General features: G+C 44.5%; 1 protein-coding gene across 1 annotated transcript in view; it reads right to left on the bottom strand.

Moving 5' to 3' along the window:
- Positions 1–1,359: 1,359 nt before the first annotated feature.
- The window catches only part of LOC128694085 (uncharacterized), a 30,745-nt gene continuing 12,743 nt past the window's right edge, over positions 1,360–19,361 (bottom strand). Inside the window, exons 4-9 of the mRNA XM_053784069.2 lie at positions 8,918–9,096; positions 7,928–8,101; positions 6,951–7,023; positions 5,223–5,419; positions 4,627–4,755; positions 1,360–3,864 (exon numbers count right to left, since the gene is read on the bottom strand). Coding sequence (XP_053640044.1) covers positions 3,850–3,864; positions 4,627–4,755; positions 5,223–5,419; positions 6,951–7,023; positions 7,928–8,101; positions 8,918–9,096 — 767 coding nt within the window. The 3' untranslated portion in view covers positions 1,360–3,849. The remainder of the gene's footprint in view (positions 3,865–4,626; positions 4,756–5,222; positions 5,420–6,950; positions 7,024–7,927; positions 8,102–8,917; positions 9,097–19,361) is intronic.

Below are 19,361 nucleotides of genomic sequence, written 5' to 3'. Positions count from 1 at the left end.
ATACTATCATCCAGGTCACTGGTAACTAGTATATTATCATCCAGGTCACTGGTAACTACTACACTACCATCTAGGTCACTGCTAGCTAGTATACTATCATCCAGGTCACTGGTAACTACTATGCTACCATCCAGGTCACTGGTAACTAGTATGCTACCATCCAGGTCACTGGTAACTAGTATACTATCATCCAGGTAACTGGTAACTAGTATACTATCATCCAGGTCACTGATACCTAATATACAACCATCCAGGTCACTGGTAACTACTATACTACCATACAGGTCACTGGTTAGTATACTACTATCCAAGTCACTGGTAGCTAGTACACTACCATCCAGGTCACTGATAACTAGTATACTATCATCCAGGTAACTGGTAATTAGTATACTACCATCCAGGTCACTGGTAATTAGTATACTATCATCCAGGTCATTGGTAACTAGTATACTATCATCCAGGTCACTAGTAACTAGTATACTACCATCCAGGTCACTGGTGACTAGTATACTATCATCGAGGTCACTGGTAACTAGTATACTATCATACAGGTCACTGGTAACTAGTATACTATCATACAGGTCACTGGTAACTAGTATGCTACCATCCAGGTCACTGGTAACTTGTATACAACCATCCAGATCACTGTCAACCAGTATACAACCATCCAGGTCACTGGTAACCAGTATGCAACCATCCAGGTCACTGGTAACCAGTATACTACCATCCAGGTCACTAGTAACTAGTATACTACCATCCAGGTTACTGGTAACTAGTATGCAACTATTCAGGTCACTGGTAGTTAATATACCATCCAGGTCACTGGTAGCCAGTATACAACCATCCAGGTCACTGGTAACCAGTATACAACCATCCAGGTCACTGGTAACCAGTATACAGCCATCCAGGTCACTGGTAACCAGTATACAACCATCCAGGTCACTGGTAGGCTGTATACAACCATCCAGGTCACTGGTAACCAGTATGCAACCATCCAGGTCACTGGTAAGTAGTATACTACCATCCAGGTCACTGGTGATCAGTATGCAACCATCCAGGTCACTGGTGATCAGTATACAACCATCCAGGTCACTGGTAGCTAGTATACAACCATCCAGGTCACTGGTAACCAGTATACAACCATCCAGCTCACTGGTAACCAGTATACAACCATCCAGCTCACTGGTAACCAGTATACAACCATCCAGCTCACTGGTAATCAGTATACAACCATCCAGGTCACTGGTAGTTACTCCAGGATCACTCCAACATACCTCAGGACAAAGATTAATCCTTCGAGTCACTGCAGGAGTGTTATCCTCAACAGGATTATCAGTGTAATTTAAATGAGATGTTAAACCCTCTGGGGTCCTTCAAGGAGTGGTGGAGGCTTGATCTTCCGTCACCTACCGGCGACTTGCAACTCACAGTAGGTAACGCAGCTTCGTGACTAGGAACAGCAACACACTGGTACCACGACGGTTGCTGCCACTTGACTGATCAAAGAGCAGGACCGCAATCAGAGGTCGGAAGATCAAGCCCCCAGTTCCTCAAAACCTCAAGGTGATCCATGCGGGTTTAGCGCCGCACGACACACAATCATGCTCTGTCTTCACTGGTTCAGTACATGAACCGCTTGACACTGGTTGGTTCAGTTGTGACTGGTCCAGGTGTTGGAAGAACGACGATTGGTCCAGTTGTTGGAAGAGCGATGATTGGTCCAGTTGTTGGAACAATGATGATTGGTCCAGGTGTTGGAACAACGATGGTTGGTCCAGGTGTTGGAACAACGATGGTTGGTCCAGTTGTTGGAACAATAATGATTGGACCAGTTGTTGGAAGAGCGATGATTGTTCCAGGTGTTAGAACAACGATGATTGTTCCAGGTGTTGGAACAACGATGGTTGGTCCAGGTGTTGGAACAACGATGGTTGGTCCAGGTGTTGGAACAACGATGGTTGGTCCAGGTGTTGGAACAACGATGGTTGGTCCAGGTGTTGGAACAACGATGGTTGGTCCAGGTGTTGGAACAACGATGGTTGGTCCAGGTGTTGGAACAACGATGGTTGGTCCAGGTGTTGGAACAACGATGGTTGGTCCAGGTGTTGGAACAACGATGGTTGGTCCAGGTGTTGGAACAACGATGGTTGGTCCAGGTGTTGGAACAACGATGGTTGGTCCAGGTGTTGGAACAACGATGGTTGGTCCAGGTGTTGGAACAACGATGGTTGGTCCAGGTGTTGGAACAACGATGGTTGGTCCAGGTGTTGGAACAACGATGGTTGGTCCAGGTGTTGGAACAACGATGGTTGGTCCAGGTGTTGGAACAACGATGGTTGGTCCAGGTGTTGGAACAACGATGGTTGGTCTAACTCTCGTCGTTAATATCGTCTTAATAATGATTCTTGGTGAGGGCATCGCTGAGTCGAGGGCATCGCTGAGTCGAGGGCATCGCTGAGTCAAGGGCATCGCTCAGGATCGACCAATTTTCTGACTTGACCCGTGTCAGGGGTTAATCAACCTTGTAGGAATCAGTAAGGATGATGATGGAGTCTTGAGAGGTCAATGTCCATAAATCTGAGAGAATTCTCGGCGTCTGGAGATAAACAGCCGCCCAGCCTGCGGGAACACCAGGCCTCTCCGACCACCACGAAGTAATATTGGCAGATCTGAAGCTACTGAATGAGATAATGTACTACCAAGAAGTGTTAAGAAAATTAAAGAAGCTGTAGAAGGTTTTATTGGGAGTACATCTCGCTTTGTGTAGAGTGCAATAAATCACAACACAGCAAAGTGGTCTATAATAAAGGTAGCTGTGTACCTATTATCTTCCCACCATACTCGGCGACAATACTTGTCCTCATACACATAGTACCTCAGAATTCATAACTAAAACTAAATACTAGGGAAGTTTTTTGTGTGTCGACATTACGACAGAGGAAAAAGTCGAGATTCACCAAAATCTCGCAGCTGGGAGAAGAATTCCCTCAGACGATGCTTTGCTTCATCATGGAGCATTGTAAAGTTACAACTGGGGAGAGAGAAGTAGAGAAGGCCAGAAGACCATACGGATGGTAGGAGGGGGGAGTGGTAGTAAGAATATCTGACGTCATTGCACACTACCAATTGTTTGCGTCCTATTCCCATTGTAGTGTTTATTGATCTGGTAGACTTGAAGCAGTTGCAGTTACCTGGTGAACTAATGTTTCATGGCTGCTAATCCACGCATCATTACGACAGATAAGGTGAACCTTTTTCTTCAGAACAACGAAAATGAACTTTGACTTTCAGAGCAACGAAATCAAAGCGATGAAACTTGCAGCAGAGGTCCTATCTATCAGCACCACGATGTCACTGCCATCTATCTCTCTATCACCAATGTAAACCCTCTTGGGCTTTATATTTCGCGTCAGGCCACCCTTATATTCTGACTTGAGGACTGACTAGAGTCAGTCGGGAAATGGTCACACCAAGACACAAACTTAACCTATATATATATATATATATATATATATATATATATATATATATATATATATATATATATATATATATATATATATATATATATATATATATACAGGTTAAGTTTGTGTCTATATATTTATATATATATATACCTGTCTCCTCATTAATATTATAGCATGAGTATGTATCTGATACGTGAAGATTAAATCTCCTCTCTAACATCTAGCGGGTAAATATAGGTTAAACAGGGAGCATGAAGAGTTTATATATGTAGGTCCGTCTTCGAGGTCCTTGTGAGGCGGTGGTGGTCGTTGTAGCTGAGTAGTTCTTCAGATGGACGCCCATGGCGGCAACACCAGGCAGTGAATGGAGCTCTGATGCTTACATGGTTCGTTCCTGCAACACAGGTGAAAGATGAGATGGTCCGTTCCTGCAACACAGGTGAAAGATGAGATGGTCCATTCCTGCAACACAGGTGGAAGATGAAATGGCCCATTCCTGTAACAGAGGCAAAAGCTAAGATGGTTTGTTTCTGGAACACAGGCAAAGAGTTTAGACTGTTCGTTCCTGTAACACAAAGAAAAGTTACAATGACTTACACCTGCAACACAGACAGAATTATCAATGGCCTGCTCCTGCAACACAGAAGGAAGTCTTGATGGCCTGCTCCTGCAACACAGACAGAAGTCTCGATGAGCAGCTAGAGGAATACAGAGAGGTCTCGATGGCCTGCTCCTGCAACACAGAGAGAAGTCTTGATGGCCTGCTCCTGCAACACAGAGAGAAGTCTTGATGGCCTGCTCCTGCAACACAGAGAGAAGTCTTGATGGCCTGCTCCTGCAACACAGAGAGAAGTCTTGATGGCCTGCTCCTGCAACACAGAGAAGTCTTGATGGCCTGCTCCTGCAACACAGAGAGAAGTCTTGATGGCCTGCTCCTACAGCACAGAGAGAAGTCTTGATGGCCTGCTCCTGCAACACAGAGAGAAGTCTTGATGGCCTGCTCCTGCAACACAGACAGAAGTCTTGATGGCCTGCTCCTACAACACAGAGAGAAGTCTCGATGGCCTGCTCCTGCAACACAGACAGACGTCCATCTTCTCCCTGGCAACTTAACTGTACTCTAGATGTAAACAATGTCTTCCATTCTGCCTCTCACCTGAGCAATCACAGAAGTGTAGACATTCTCCTCCGTGTCTCTGTACCTGGTGCTGAAGGCGCGGCAGGTGTAGCGGCCGTAACTCTCTTGGTTTACCTCCCAGATCAACAGATCCCCGTTGCTCAACACCTGTAACATACACACACACACACACACCTATTGTTAGTCACGTTGTGCTAGCCTAACAAGTTTACTGTGCCGTCGTCTCTCTTGTTCTGTTTCCGACCTGATCATGAACCGTGTTCTTTGAATGTAAAACAACTTTAAACCATAGTCTGTTTTCTTTTAATGTGAATTACTTTTAACAATGAACTGTTTTCTTTGAGGGGGAATATTTCTATTCTGAAGGGTAAACTTTTTCCCGTTCTTGCAACAGAAGTAAAATCTAAGATGGTTTGTTTCTTGAACAAAGACAAAGAGTTTAAACTGTTCGTTCCTGTAACACAAGAAAAACTCGCAATGACCTGCACCTGCAACACAGACAGAAGTCTGGATGGCCTGCTCCTGCAACACGGACAAAAGTCTGGATGGCCTGCTCCTGCAACACAGACAGAAGTCTGGATGGCCTGCTTGATAACAACCAATGTGTTAGTTACCTGGTAGTTGCTGTTGTCGAGAGGCAGAGGAGAGTTGTTGATGAGCCAGGACTGCTGTGTGGAGAGACCTTGGACTCTACAGGGCAGGGTGAGGGTGGCCCCGAGCTCTGCCCTGGCTTCAGGGGAGTACAGGTACGTACGAGGCAGGTAATTGATCACCGTAGCGAACCTGCAGCTGCGGCCGTTCTGGCCTCGTCCTAACAACGCAAGGAGGAGGAGGAGAACGTGCCAGAGACTCAGGAAGATGTGCAGGAGACGCAAGAAAAAGTTCAGGAGATGCAGGGAGACGTATAGGAGACACGGGACGTGCAGAAGCAAGAGGAGATTAGGAGACGCAAGAGGGAGTGTAGGAGACGTAAGAGTGTAGGAGACGCAAGAGGAATGTAGGAGTCGTAAGACGGAGTGTAGGATACGCAGGAGGGAGTGTAGGATACGCAGAAGGGGTGGAAGAGGAGGAGAAATTGGAAGAGGGTGAGGAAGGGAAACAAGAGGGTGAAATAGTGAGAGGAAGACAACGAGAAAGTGGAAGAGGACAAGAAAGAAAGCGGACCAAGGGAAACAAACAAGGACAACAGATTAGTATCACCACTATCCTTGACTCACATGCCTTAATAATAAATGAAAGTCCTTAATCTAAGTAGGAGCAGATAGTTCTTCTCAGCAGACAGCCTCGAAGTAGACTTCCAGACTCTCTGCTGTCTTTCCCTATGTACTTCCATGTACACTCATGTACACTCATGTACTACCATGTACTACACTCATATACTTGTACTCCCATGTACACTCATGTACTTATATGTACTAAACTCATATACTTCCATGTACTCTCATATATTTCCACGTACTCCAATGTACTTCCAAATATTGCCATGTACTCCCATAAATAACGAAAAAAGGCACAATACCATAACTGGAACAATACACAAATAACCCTCTTTCTGTTAGTGTGACTGTAAATGGTCCAAGACGGACCAAGACGTCGTCGTAAACTCCTACGTGCGGGTCATCTGTGTAAAATACTCCCATGTTTAACTAATATAATTAACCCTAAATTTAACTTTAGGATCTAGAGGGTTGAATCCCATTTTAACATAATAATAATATGTTAACTAATGTTATTATTGTTGTAGCCTTAAAATAAAAGAATATATTTCCTGCATTTTAAAGGATACAGTAGAGAAACATAGTTCCTATAAGGGATACAGTAGAGGAACATAGTTCCTTTAAGGGATACAGTAGAGGAACATAGTTCCTTTAAGGGATACAGTAGAGGAACATAGTTCCTTTAAGAGATACAGTAGAGGAACATAGTTCCTTTAAGAGATACAGTAGAGGAACATAGTTCCTTTAAGGGATACAGTAGAGGAACATAGTTCCTTTAAGGGATACAGTAGAGGAACATAATTTCTCTGCGTAAGGTATCAGGGGGTAGGTGGTGCCATCTTGCTGTTAGGATACATGAGACGTTTCGGAACAAGCTTTTTATTCAGGACAACGTTTCGCCCGGAGCTTCATCGAGTCTTCAGTGACACTCTACACTGAGCGAAAAGCTGTCGCGAACTCACCAGCTGGTGTCCACTGCAGTTACCAGATGGTGCTGCCACTACCAATCATCCGCTGGTGCTACTACTACTACTACCCGTCACCAGCTGGTGCTACTACAACCACCCCCTCACCAGCTGGTGCTACTACCAACTGGCATTACTACTAGCTGGCGCTACTACCCACCTATGAGCTGGACGGTGAAGTTACGGGAGTAGACAGCGTTGGACGGTGTAGTGACTTCGATGCTGTAGTCAGCCTGGAGAAGACACAGGACAGAACCCTCATATAGAACTCCCACAGCATAACTACGGAGTAACTACCTCCCACAGCATAACTGCAGAGTAACTACCTCCCACAGCCTACCTACGGAGTAACTACCTCCCACAGCATAACTACAGAGTAGCTACCTCCCACAGCATAACTACAGAGTAACTACCTTCCACAGCATAACTGCAGAGTAATTACCTCCCACAGCATAACTACAGAGTAATTACCTCCCACAGCATAACTACAGAGTAATTACCTCCCACAGCATAACTGCAGAGTAATTACCTCCCACAGTATAACTACAGAGTAATTACCTCCCACAGCATAACTGCAGAGTAATTACCTCCCACAGCATAACTACAGAGTAATTACCTCCCACAGCATAACTGCAGAGTAATTACCTCCCACAGTATAACTACAGAGTAATTACCTCCCACAGCATAACTACAGAGTAATTCCCTCCCACATCATAACTAGAGTAATTACTTCCCACAGGATAACTACGGAGTAATTACCTCCCACAGGATAACTACGGAGTAATTACCTCCCAGCATAACTACGGAGTAATTACCTCCCAGCATAACTACGGAGTAATTACCTCCCACAGCATAACTACGGAGTAATTACCTCCCACAGCATAACTACGGAGTAATTACCTCCCACATGATAACTACGGAGTAATTACCTCCCACAGGATAACTACGGAGTAATTACCTCCCACAGGATAACTACGGAGTAATCACCTCCCACAGGATAACTACGGAGTAATTACCTCCCACAGGATAACTACGGAGTAATTACCTCCCAGCATAACTACGGAGTAATTACCTCCCACAGCATAACTGCGGAGTAATTACCTCCCACAGCATAACTACTGGATGACGACTACTCACAACGTGATGCTGGTCAGCACAGTCTAGGTAGACGAGAGAGACATAAAGGAGCCTGGCAGAGGCTCCCTCGGCTGCAGGAGACACCAGTGGAGCTCCACGGTACTCCACCATGTTGGTCTCCTCCTCTAGTACCTCCAGGGTGGAGGGGGCGTGGCTCACCTCCAGGGGCGCGCCCTGGCCAGGGAGAAAAAAATATTAATTTTTGCTATATATATGTCGTGCCGAATAGGCAAAACTTGCGATTTGGGCTTAAATAGCAACGCTCTTCTTGCCGAATAAGGCAAGCGAAAATTTGTGTATGCAATAATTTTGCAAAAATCATTCTGAACCTAAAGAAAGAAAATATATTTCATTGTGTTTATTATTAAATTAAGAACTTATTTAAAATATATTTAGTTGGATTAGGGTAAATTAAATTGCGCTTATTATAATAAGGTTAGGTAAGTTTCCTAAGGTTCTTTTGGTACCAAATTATTTATTACGAAACTGAAAAATATACATCTTTAAACGTATAAGATAAAATTTTAGAAATGACTTAATTTTAAATGAGATCTTGCTAACTGACCAGTTTTACGTATTCGGCACGACATATATATATATAGTTGAGTTCCTTGACAATGTCAGTAGTCACGAAAGCGCTTGGAATTTCACTACTCTTTCACAGTGGTTGTTTTGCATATTTTAAAATCACCTGTTTACTGTGATCTTATTGTATATATATATATATATATATATATATATATATATATATATATATATATATACACGGATGGGTGATGAGAGGTAAACTGGTTTGATACAAGGGAAGAGCAGTGATAGTATAGCTAGGCCATGTGATTTTATATGACGGGAGTGCCGCACTTGGCAGCTACCAGAGTGCCACACCTGGCAGCTACCAGAGTGCCACACCTGGCAGCTACTAGAGTGCCACACCTGGCAATTACCAGTGCTACACCTGGCAACTACCAGAGTGCCATACCTGATACATACCTGACGTTGGAGCAGCTGGTTGTTCTTGTACCAGGTAATGTGAGTGCCAGAGGGTGCCAGTACGTCACAACGCAGAGCAGTATCCTGTTTCTGTCTCACCAACACCAGCCGAGGGGAACACTCTCTCTGCCACGCTATCTCTGTGCTGCTGCTGGTGGTGGTGCTGCTGCTGCTGCTGCCTGCGGTGGTAGTGGTGGAGAGGGGTAGTTGCGGTGGGGGTAGTGGTGATGAGGGGTAGTTGCGGTGGTGGTAGTGGTGATGAGGGGTAGTTGCGGTGGTGGTAGTGGTGATGAGGGGTAGTTGCGGTGGTGGTAGTGGTGATGAGGGGTAGTTGCGGTGGTGGTAGTGGTGATGAGGGGTAGTTGCGGTGGTGGTAGTGGTGATGAGGGGTAGTTGCGGTGGTGGTAGTGGTGATGAGGGGTAGTTGCGGTGGTGGTAGTGGTGATGAGGGGTAGTTGCGGTGGTGGTAGTGGTGATGAGGGGTAGTTGCGGTGGTGGTAGTGGTGATGAGGGGTAGTTGCGGTGGTGGTAGTGGTGATGAGGGGTAGTTGCGGTGGTGGTAGTGGTGATGAGGGGTAGTTGCGGTGATGGTAGTGGTGATGAGGGGTAGTTGCGGTGGTGGTAGTGGTGATGAGGCGTAGTTGCGGTGATGGTAGTGGTGATGAGGGGTAGTTGCGGTGGTGGTAGTGGTGATGAGAGGTAGTTGCGGTGGTGGTAGTGGTGGCGAGGGGTAGTTGCGATGGTGGTAGTAGTGACGAGGGGTAGTTGCGGTGGTGGTAGAGGTGATGAGGGGTAGTTGCGGTGGTGGGTATTGGTGATGAGGGGTAGTTGCGGTGGTGGTAGTGATGGTGAGGGGTAGTTGCGGAGGTGGTAGTGGTGATGAGGGGTAGTTGCGGTGGTGGTAGTGGTGATGAGGGGTAGTTGCGGTGGTGGTAGTGGTGATGAGGGGTAGTTGCGGTGGTGGTGGTGGTGGTGAGGGGTACTTGCGGTGGTGGTAGTGGTGATGAGGAGTAGTTGCGGTGGTGGTAGTGGTGATGAGGAGTAGTTGCGGTGGTGGTAGTGGTGATGAGTAGTTGCGGTGGTGGTAGTGGTGGTGAGGGGTAGTTGCGGTGGTGGTAGTGGTGATGAGGGGTAGTTGAGGTGGTGGTAGTGGTGATGAGGGGTAGTTGCGGTGGTGGTAGTGGTGATGAGGGGTAGTTGCGGTGGTGGTAGTGGTGATGAGGGGTAGTTGCGGTGGTGGTAGTGGTGATGAGGGGTAGTTGCGGTGGTGGTGGTGGTGGTGAGGGGTACTTGCGGTGGTGGTAGTGGTGATGAGGAGTAGTTGCGGTGGTGGTAGTGGTGATGAGGAGTAGTTGCGGTGGTGGTAGTGGTGATGAGTAGTTGCGGTGGTGGTAGTGGTGGTGAGGGGTAGTTGCGGTGGTGGTAGTGGTGATGAGGGGTAGTTGAGGTGGTGGTAGTGGTGATGAGGGGTAGTTGCGGTGGTGGTAGTGGTGATGAGGGGTAGTTGCGGTGGTGGTAGTAGTGGTGAGGGGTAGTTGCGGTGGTGGTAGTGGTGATGAGGGGTAGTTGCGGTGGTGGTAGTGGTGGCGAGGGGTAGTTGCGATGGTGGTAGTGGTGATGAGGGGTAGTTGCGGTGGTGGTAGCGGTGGTGGTAGTGGAGGTGAGAGGTAGTTGCGGTGGTGGTAGTGGTGGTGAGAGGTAGTTGCGGTGGTGGTAGTGGTGGTGAGAGGTAGTTCCAGTGGTGGTAGTGGTGAGGGGCAGTTGCGGTGGTGGTAGTGGTGGTGAGGGGTAGTTGCGGTGGTGGTAGCGGTAGTGAGATGTAGTTGCGGTGGTGGTAGTGGTGGTGAGGGGTAGTTGCGGTGTTGGTAGTGGTGGTGAGGGGTAGTTGCGGTGTTGGTAGTGGTGGTGAGGGGTAGTTGCGGTGGTGGTAGCGGTGGTGAGAGGTAGTTGCGGTGGTCGTAGTGGTGGTGAGGGGTAGTTGCGGTGGTGGTAGTGGTGGTGAGGGGTAGTTGCGGTGTTGGTAGTGGTGGTGAGGGGTAGTTGCGGTGGTGGTAGCGGTGGTGAGAGGTAGTTGCGGTGGTGGTAGTGGTGGTGAGGGGTAGTTGCGGTGGTGATAGTGGTAGTGGTGGTAGTTGTGGTGTGGTAGTGGTAATGGTGGTGAGGGGTAGTTGTCGTGGTGGTAGTGGTAGTGGTGGTAGTGGTAGTGGTGGTAGTGGTAGTGGTGGTAGTTGTGGTAGCAGTAGTGGTAATGGTGGTGAGGGGGTAATTGTCGTAGTGGTGGTGATAGTGGTAGTTGTGGTAGTAGTAGTGGTAATAGTGGTGAGGGATAGTTATCGTGGTGGTGGTAGTGGTAGTTGTGGCAGTAGTAGTGGTAATGGCGGTGAGGGGTAGTAGTTGTCGTGGTGGTGGTAGTGCTAGTTGTGGTAGTGGTGGTAGTTGTGGCAGTAGTAGTGGTAATGGCGGTGAGGGGTAGTAGTTGTCGTGGTGGTGGTAGTGCTAGTTGTGGTAGTGGTGGTAGTTGTGGCAGTAGTAGTGGTAATGGCGGTGTGGGGTAGTAGTAGTAGTTGTGGTGGTGGTAGTGCTAGTTGTGGTAGTGGTGGTAGTTGTGGCAGTAGTAGTGATAATGGCGGTGTGGGGTAGTAGTAGTAGTTGTCGTGGTGGTGGTAGTGCTAGTTGTGGTAGTGGTGGTAGTTGTGGCAGTAGTAGTGATAATGGCGGTGTGGGGTAGTAGTAGTAGTTGTCGTGGTGGTGGTAGTGCTAGTTGTGGTAGTGGTGGTAGTTGTGGCAGTAGTAGTGGTAATGGCGGTGTGGGGTAGTAGTAGTAGTTGTCGTGGTGGTGGTAGTGCTAGTTGTGGTAGTGGTGGTAGTTGTGGCAGTAGTAGTGATAATGGCGGTGTGGGGTAATAGTAGTAGTTGTCGTGGTGGTGGTAGTGCTAGTTGTGGTAGTGGTGGTAGTTGTGGTGTCTCGCGTTTCAAAATAACTCGGGTTTTTAATAATTTTCCAAAATAACCCATAAATCAATTATCTTCCTCCTCTATTAACATCAATAAAACATCCTCCTCCTCTATTAACATCAATAAAACATCCTCCTCCTCCTCTATTAACATCATAATTCAGAAATTAACATCCAGGATCAATGTTAAGTCTGTACTACAATCCAGCAACTCGAAATTCCAATATATGAGAAAAACGACCCAGATTCCTCTCGTGTCTTAAAACACTGACCAGAAAATTCGCGTTTTCTATATGTGATAAGATGGATGGTTATTTTATTTTAATCTGAAAAAATCATTAAAATCATCGAAATCTGAAAAAATTCTGTAAAATCTGAAGTTAAATATGTACTACTGTATAGTGATGTACTACTGTGTAGTGGTGTACTGTGTAGTGGTGTACTACTGTATAGTGATGTACTACTGTGTAGTGGTGTACTACTGTGTAGTGGTGTACTACTGTGTAGTGATGTACTACTGTGTAGTGGTGTACTACTGTGTAGTGATGTACTACTGTGTAGTGGTGTACTACTGTGTAGTGGTGTACTACTGTGTAGTGGTGTACTACTGTGTAGTGATGTACTACTGTGTAGTGATGTACTACTGTGTAGTGATGTACTACTGTGTAGTGGTGTACTACTGTGTAGTGATGTACTACTGTGTAGTGATGTACTACTGTGTAGTGGTGTACTACTGTGTAGTGGTGTACTACTGTGTAGTGGTGTACTACTGTGTAGTAATGTACTACTGTGTAGTGGTGTACTACTGTGTAGTGGTGTACTACTGTGTAGTGGTGTACTACTGTGTAGTGGTGTACTACTGTGTAGTGATGTACTACTGTGTAGTGGTGTACTACTGTGTTGTGTACTACTGTATAATGATGTACTACTGTGTAGTGGTGTACTACTGTGTAGTGATGTACTACTGTGTAGTGGTGTACTACTGTGTTGTGTACTACTGTATAATGATGTACTACTGTGTAGTGGTGTACTACTGTGTAGTGGTGTACTACTGTGTAGTGATGTACTACTGTGTAGTGGTGTACTACTGTGTTGTGTACTACTGTATAATGATGTACTACTGTGTAGTGGTGTACTACTGTGTTGTGGTGTACTACTGTATAATGATGTACTACTGTGTAGTGGTGTACTACTGTGTTGTGGTGTACTACTGTATAATGATGTACTACTGTGTAGTGGTGTACTACTGTGTAGTGATGTACTACTGTGTAGTGATGTACTACTGTGTAGTGGTGTACTACTGTGTTGTGTACTACTGTATAATGATGTACTACTGTGTAGTGGTGTACTACTGTGTTGTGGTGTACTACTGTATAATGATGTACTACTGTGTAGTGGTGTACTACTGTGTTGTGGTGTACTACTGTATAATGATGTACTACTGTGTAGTGGTGTACTACTGTGTTGTGGTGTACTACTGTATAATGATGTACTACTGTGTAGTGGTGTACTACTGTGTTGTGGTGTACTACTGTATAATGATGTACTACTGTGTAGTGGTGTACTACTGTGTAGTGGTGTACTACTGTGTTGTGGTGTACTACTGTATAATGATGTACTACTGTGTAGTGGTGTACTACTGTGTAGTGGTGTACTACTGTGTTGTGGTGTACTACTGTATAATGATGTACTACTGTGTAGTGATGTACTACTGTGTAGTGGTGTACTACTGTGTAGTGATGTACTACTGTGTAGTGGTGTACTACTGTGTAGTGGTGTACTACTGTGTAGTGGTGTACTACTGTGTAGTGGTGTACTACTGTGTAGTGATGTACTACTGTGTAGTGGTGTACTACTGTGTAGTGGTGTACTACTGTGTAGTGGTGTACTACTGTGTTGTGGTGTACTACTGTATAATGATGTACTACTGTGTAGTGGTGTACCACTGTGTAGTGGTGTACTACTGTGTTGTGGTGTACTACTGTATAATGATGTACTACTGTGTAGTGTACTACTGTGTAGTGGTGTACTACTGTGTTGTGGTGTACTACTGTATAATGATGTACTACTGTGTAGTGATGTACTACTGTGTAGTGGTGTACTACTGTGTAGTGATGTACTACTGTGTAGTGGTGTACTACTGTGTAGTGGTGTACTACTGTGTAGTGGTGTACTACTGTGTAGTGGTGTACTACTGTGTAGTGATGTACTACTGTGTAGTGGTGTACTACTGTGTAGTGGTGTACTACTGTGTAGTGGTGTACTACTGTGTTGTGGTGCACTACTGTATAATGATGTACTACTGTGTAGTGGTGTACTACTGTGTAGTGGTGTACTACTGTGTAGTGATGTACTACTGTGTAGTGGTGTACTACTGTGTAGTGATGTACTACTGTGTAGTGGTGTACTACTGTGTAGTGTTGTACTACTGTGTAGTGGTGTACTACTGTGTAGTGATGTACTACTGTGTAGTGGTGTACTACTGTGTAGTGGTGTACAACTGTGTAATGTACTACTGTGTAGTGGTGTACTACTGTGTAGTGGTGTACTACTGTGTAGTGGTGTACTACTGTGTAGTGATGTACTACTGTGTAGTGGTGTACTACTGTGTAGTGGTGTACTACTGTGTAGTGGTGTACTACTGTGTAGTGGTGTACTGTTATGTTATGGTGTACTACCATGTAGTGATGTACTACTGTGTAGTGTACTACTGTGTAGTGGTGTACTATTATGTAATGTTGTACTACTGTGTAGTGGTGTACTACTGTGTAGTGGTGTACTACTGTGTAGTGTTGTACTACTGTGTAGTGATGTACTACTGTGTAGTGGTGTACTACTGAGTAGTGTACTACTGTGTAGTGGTGTACTACTGTGTAGTGGTGTACTACTGTGTAGTGGTGTACTACTGTGTAGTGGTGTACTACTGTGTAGTGGTGTACTACTGTGTAGTGATGTACTACTGTGTAGTGGTGTACTACTGTGTAGTGATGTACTACTGTGTAGTGGTGTACTACTGTGTTGTGTACTACTGTATAATGATGTACTACTGTGTAGTGGTGTACTACTGTGTTGTGGTGTACTACTGTATAATGATGTACTACTGTGTAGTGGTGTACTACTGTGTTGTGGTGTACTACTGTATAATGATGTACTACTGTGTAGTGGTGTACTACTGTGTAGTGATGTACTACTGTGTAGTGATGTACTACTGTGTAGTGGTGTACTACTGTGTTGTGTACTACTGTATAATGATGTACTACTGTGTAGTGGTGTACTACTGTGTTGTGTACTACTGTATAATGATGTACTACTGTGTAGTGGTGTACTACTGTGTTGTGGTGTACTACTGTATAATGATGTACTACTGTGTAGTGGTGTACTACTGTGTTGTGGTGTACTACTGTATAATGATGTACTACTGTGTAGTGGTGTACTACTGTGTAGTGGTGTACTACTGTGTTGTGGTGTACTACTGTATAATGATGTACTACTGTGTAGTGGTGTACTACTGTGTAGTGGTGTACTACTGTGTTGTGGTGTACTACTGTATAATGATGTACTACTGTGTAGTGATGTACTACTGTGTAGTGGTGTACTACTGTGTAGTGATGTACTACTGTGTAGTGGTGTACTACTGTGTAGTGGTGTACTACTGTGTAGTGGTGTACTACTGTGTAGTGGTGTACTACTGTGTAGTGATGTACTACTGTGTAGTGGTGTACTACTGTGTAGTGGTGTACTACTGTGTAGTGGTGTACTACTGTGTTGTGGTGTACTACTGTATAATGATGTACTACTGTGTAGTGGTGTACCACTGTGTAGTGGTGTACTACTGTGTTGTGGTGCACTACTGTATAATGATGTACTACTGTGTAGTGTACTACTGTGTAGTGGTGTACTACTGTGTTGTGGTGTACTACTGTATAATGATGTACTACTGTGTAGTGATGTACTACTGTGTAGTGGTGTACTACTGTGTAGTGATGTACTACTGTGTAGTGGTGTACTACTGTGTAGTGGTGTACTACTGTGTAGTGGTGTACTACTGTGTAGTGGTGTACTACTGTGTAGTGATGTACTACTGTGTAGTGGTGTACTACTGTGTAGTGGTGTACTACTGTGTAGTGGTGTACTACTGTGTTGTGGTGCACTACTGTATAATGATGTACTACTGTGTAGTGGTGTACTACTGTGTAGTGGTGTACTACTGTGTAGTGATGTACTACTGTGTAGTGGTGTACTACTGTGTAGTGATGTACTACTGTGTAGTGGTGTACTACTGTGTAGTGTTGTACTACTGTGTAGTGGTGTACTACTGTGTAGTGATGTACTACTGTGTAGTGGTGTACTACTGTGTAGTGGTGTACAACTGTGTAATGTACTACTGTGTAGTGGTGTACTACTGTGTAGTGGTGTACTACTGTGTAGTGATGTACTACTGTGTAGTGTACTACTGTGTAGTGGTGTACTATTATGTAATGTTGTACTACTGTGTAGTGGTGTACTACTGTGTAGTGGTGTACTACTGTGTAGTGTTGTACTACTGTGTTGTGTACTACTGTATAATGATGTACTACTGTGTAGTGGTGTACTACTGTGTTGTGGTGTACTACTGTATAATGATGTACTACTGTGTAGTGGTGTACTACTGTGTTGTGGTGTACTACTGTATAATGATGTACTACTGTGTAGTGGTGTACTACTGTGTAGTGATGTACTACTGTGTAGTGATGTACTACTGTGTAGTGGTGTACTACTGTGTTGTGTACTACTGTATAATGATGTACTACTGTGTAGTGATGTACTACTGTGTAGTGGTGTACTACTGTGTAGTGATGTACTACTGTGTAGTGGTGTACTACTGTGTAGTGGTGTACTACTGTGTAGTGGTGTACTACTGTGTAGTGGTGTACTACTGTGTAGTGGTGTACTACTGTGTAGTGATGTACTACTGTGTAGTGGTGTACTACTGTTTAGTGATGTACTACTGTGTAGTGGTGTACTACTGTGTTGTGTACTACTGTATAATGATGTACTACTGTGTAGTGGTGTACTACTGTGTTGTGGTGTACTACTGTATAATGATGTACTACTGTGTAGTGGTGTACTACTGTGTTGTGGTGTACTACTGTATAATGATGTACTACTGTGTAGTGGTGTACTACTGTGTAGTGATGTACTACTGTGTAGTGATGTACTACTGTGTAATGGTGTACTACTGTGTTGTGTACTACTGTATAATGATGTACTACTGTGTAGTGGTGTACTACTGTGTTGTGGTGTACTACTGTATAATGATGTACTACTGTGTAGTGGTGTACTACTGTGTTGTGGTGTACTACTGTATAATGATGCACTACTGTGTAGTGGTGTACTACTGTGTTGTGGTGTACTACTGTATAATGATGTACTACTGTGTAGTGGTGTACTACTGTGTAGTGGTGTACTACTGTGTTGTGGTGTACTACTGTATAATGATGTACTACTGTGTAGTGGTGTACTACTGTGTAGTGGTGTACTACTGTGTTGTGGTGTACTACTGTATAATGATGTACTACTGTGTAGTGATGTACTACTGTGTAGTGGTGTACTACTGTGTAGTGATGTACTACTGTGTAGTGGTGTACTACTGTGTAGTGGTGTACTACTGTGTAGTGGTGTACTACTGTGTAGTGGTGTACTACTGTGTAGTGATGTACTACTGTGTAGTGGTGTACTACTGTGTAGTGGTGTACTACTGTGTAGTGGTGTACTACTGTGTTGTGGTGTACTACTGTATAATGATGTACTACTGTGTAGTGGTGTACCACTGTGTAGTGGTGTACTACTGTGTTGTGGTGTACTACTGTATAATGATGTACTACTGTGTAGTGTACTACTGTGTAGTGGTGTACTACTGTGTTGTGGTGTACTACTGTATAATGTACTACTGTGTAGTGATGTACTACTGTGTAGTGGTGTACTACTGTGTAGTGATGTACTACTGTGTAGTGGTGTACTACTGTGTAGTGGTGTACTACTGTGTAGTGGTGTACTACTGTGTAGTGGTGTACTACTGTGTAGTGATGTACTACTGTGTAGTGGTGTACTACTGTGTAGTGGTGTACTACTGTGTAGTGGTGTACTACTGTGTTGTGGTGCACTACTGTATAATGATGTACTACTGTGTAGTGGTGTACTACTGTGTAGTGGTGTACTACTGTGTAGTGATGTACTACTGTGTAGTGGTGTACTACTGTGTAGTGATGTACTACTGTGTAGTGGTGTACTACTGTGTAGTGTTGTACTACTGTGTAGTGGTGTACTACTGTGTAGTGATGTACTACTGTGTAGTGGTGTACTACTGTGTAGTGGTGTACAACTGTGTAATGTACTACTGTGTAGTGGTGTACTACTGTGTAGTGGTGTACTACTGTGTAGTGGTGTACTACTGTGTAGTGATGTACTACTGTGTAGTGGTGTACTACTGTGTAGTGGTGTACTACTGTGTAGTGGTGTACTACTGTGTAGTGGTGTACTGTTATGTTATGGTGTACTACCATGTAGTGATGTACTACTGTGTAGTGTACTACTGTGTAGTGGTGTACTATTATGTAATGTTGTACTACTGTGTAGTGGTGTACTACTGTGTAGTGGTGTACTACTGTGTAGTGTTGTACTACTGTGTAGTGGTGTACTACTGTGTAGTGGTGTACTACTGAGTAGTGTACTACTGTGTAGTGGTGTACTACTGTGTAGTGGTGTACTACTGTGTAGTGGTGTACTACTGTGTAGTGGTGTACTACTGTGTAGTGGTGTACTACTGTGTAGTGATGTACTACTGTGTAGTGGTGTACTACTGTGTAGTGGTGTACTACTGTGTAGTGGTGTACTACTGTGTAGTGGTGTACTGTTATGTTATGGTGTACTAATGTGTAGTGATGTACTACTGTGTAGTGGTGTACTACTGTGTAGTGGTGTACTATTATGTAATGTTGTACTGTGTAGTGGTGTACTACTGTGTAGTGATGTACTATTATGTAATGTTGTACTACTGTGTAGTGGTGTACTACTGTGTAGTGGTGTACTATTATGTAATGTTGTACTGTGCAGTGGTGTACTACTGTGTAGTGGTGTACTACTGTGTAGTGGTGTACTATTATGTAATGTTGTACTGCTGTGTAGTGGTGTACTACTGTGTAGTGGTGTACTGTGTAGTGGTGTACTATTATGTAATGTTGTACTACTGTGTAGTGATGTACTACTGTGTAGTGGTGTACTACTGTGTAGTGGTGTACTATTATGTAATGTTGTACTACTGTGTAGTGGTGTACTATTTTGTAATGCTGTACTACTGTGTAGTGGTGTACTACTGTGTAGTGGTGTACTATTATGTAATGCTGTACTACTGTGTAGTGGTGTACTACTGTGTAGTGGTGTACTATTATGTAATGTACTACTGTGTAGTGGTGTACTACTGTGTAATGTACTACTGTGTAGTGGTTTGCTAC

The sequence above is a fragment of the Cherax quadricarinatus genome, chromosome 43 (assembly GCF_038502225.1).
Source record: "Cherax quadricarinatus isolate ZL_2023a chromosome 43, ASM3850222v1, whole genome shotgun sequence".
NCBI classification, from domain to species: Eukaryota; Metazoa; Arthropoda; class Malacostraca; order Decapoda; family Parastacidae; genus Cherax; species Cherax quadricarinatus.
This window is presented reverse-complemented; position numbering and strand designations above follow the sequence as displayed.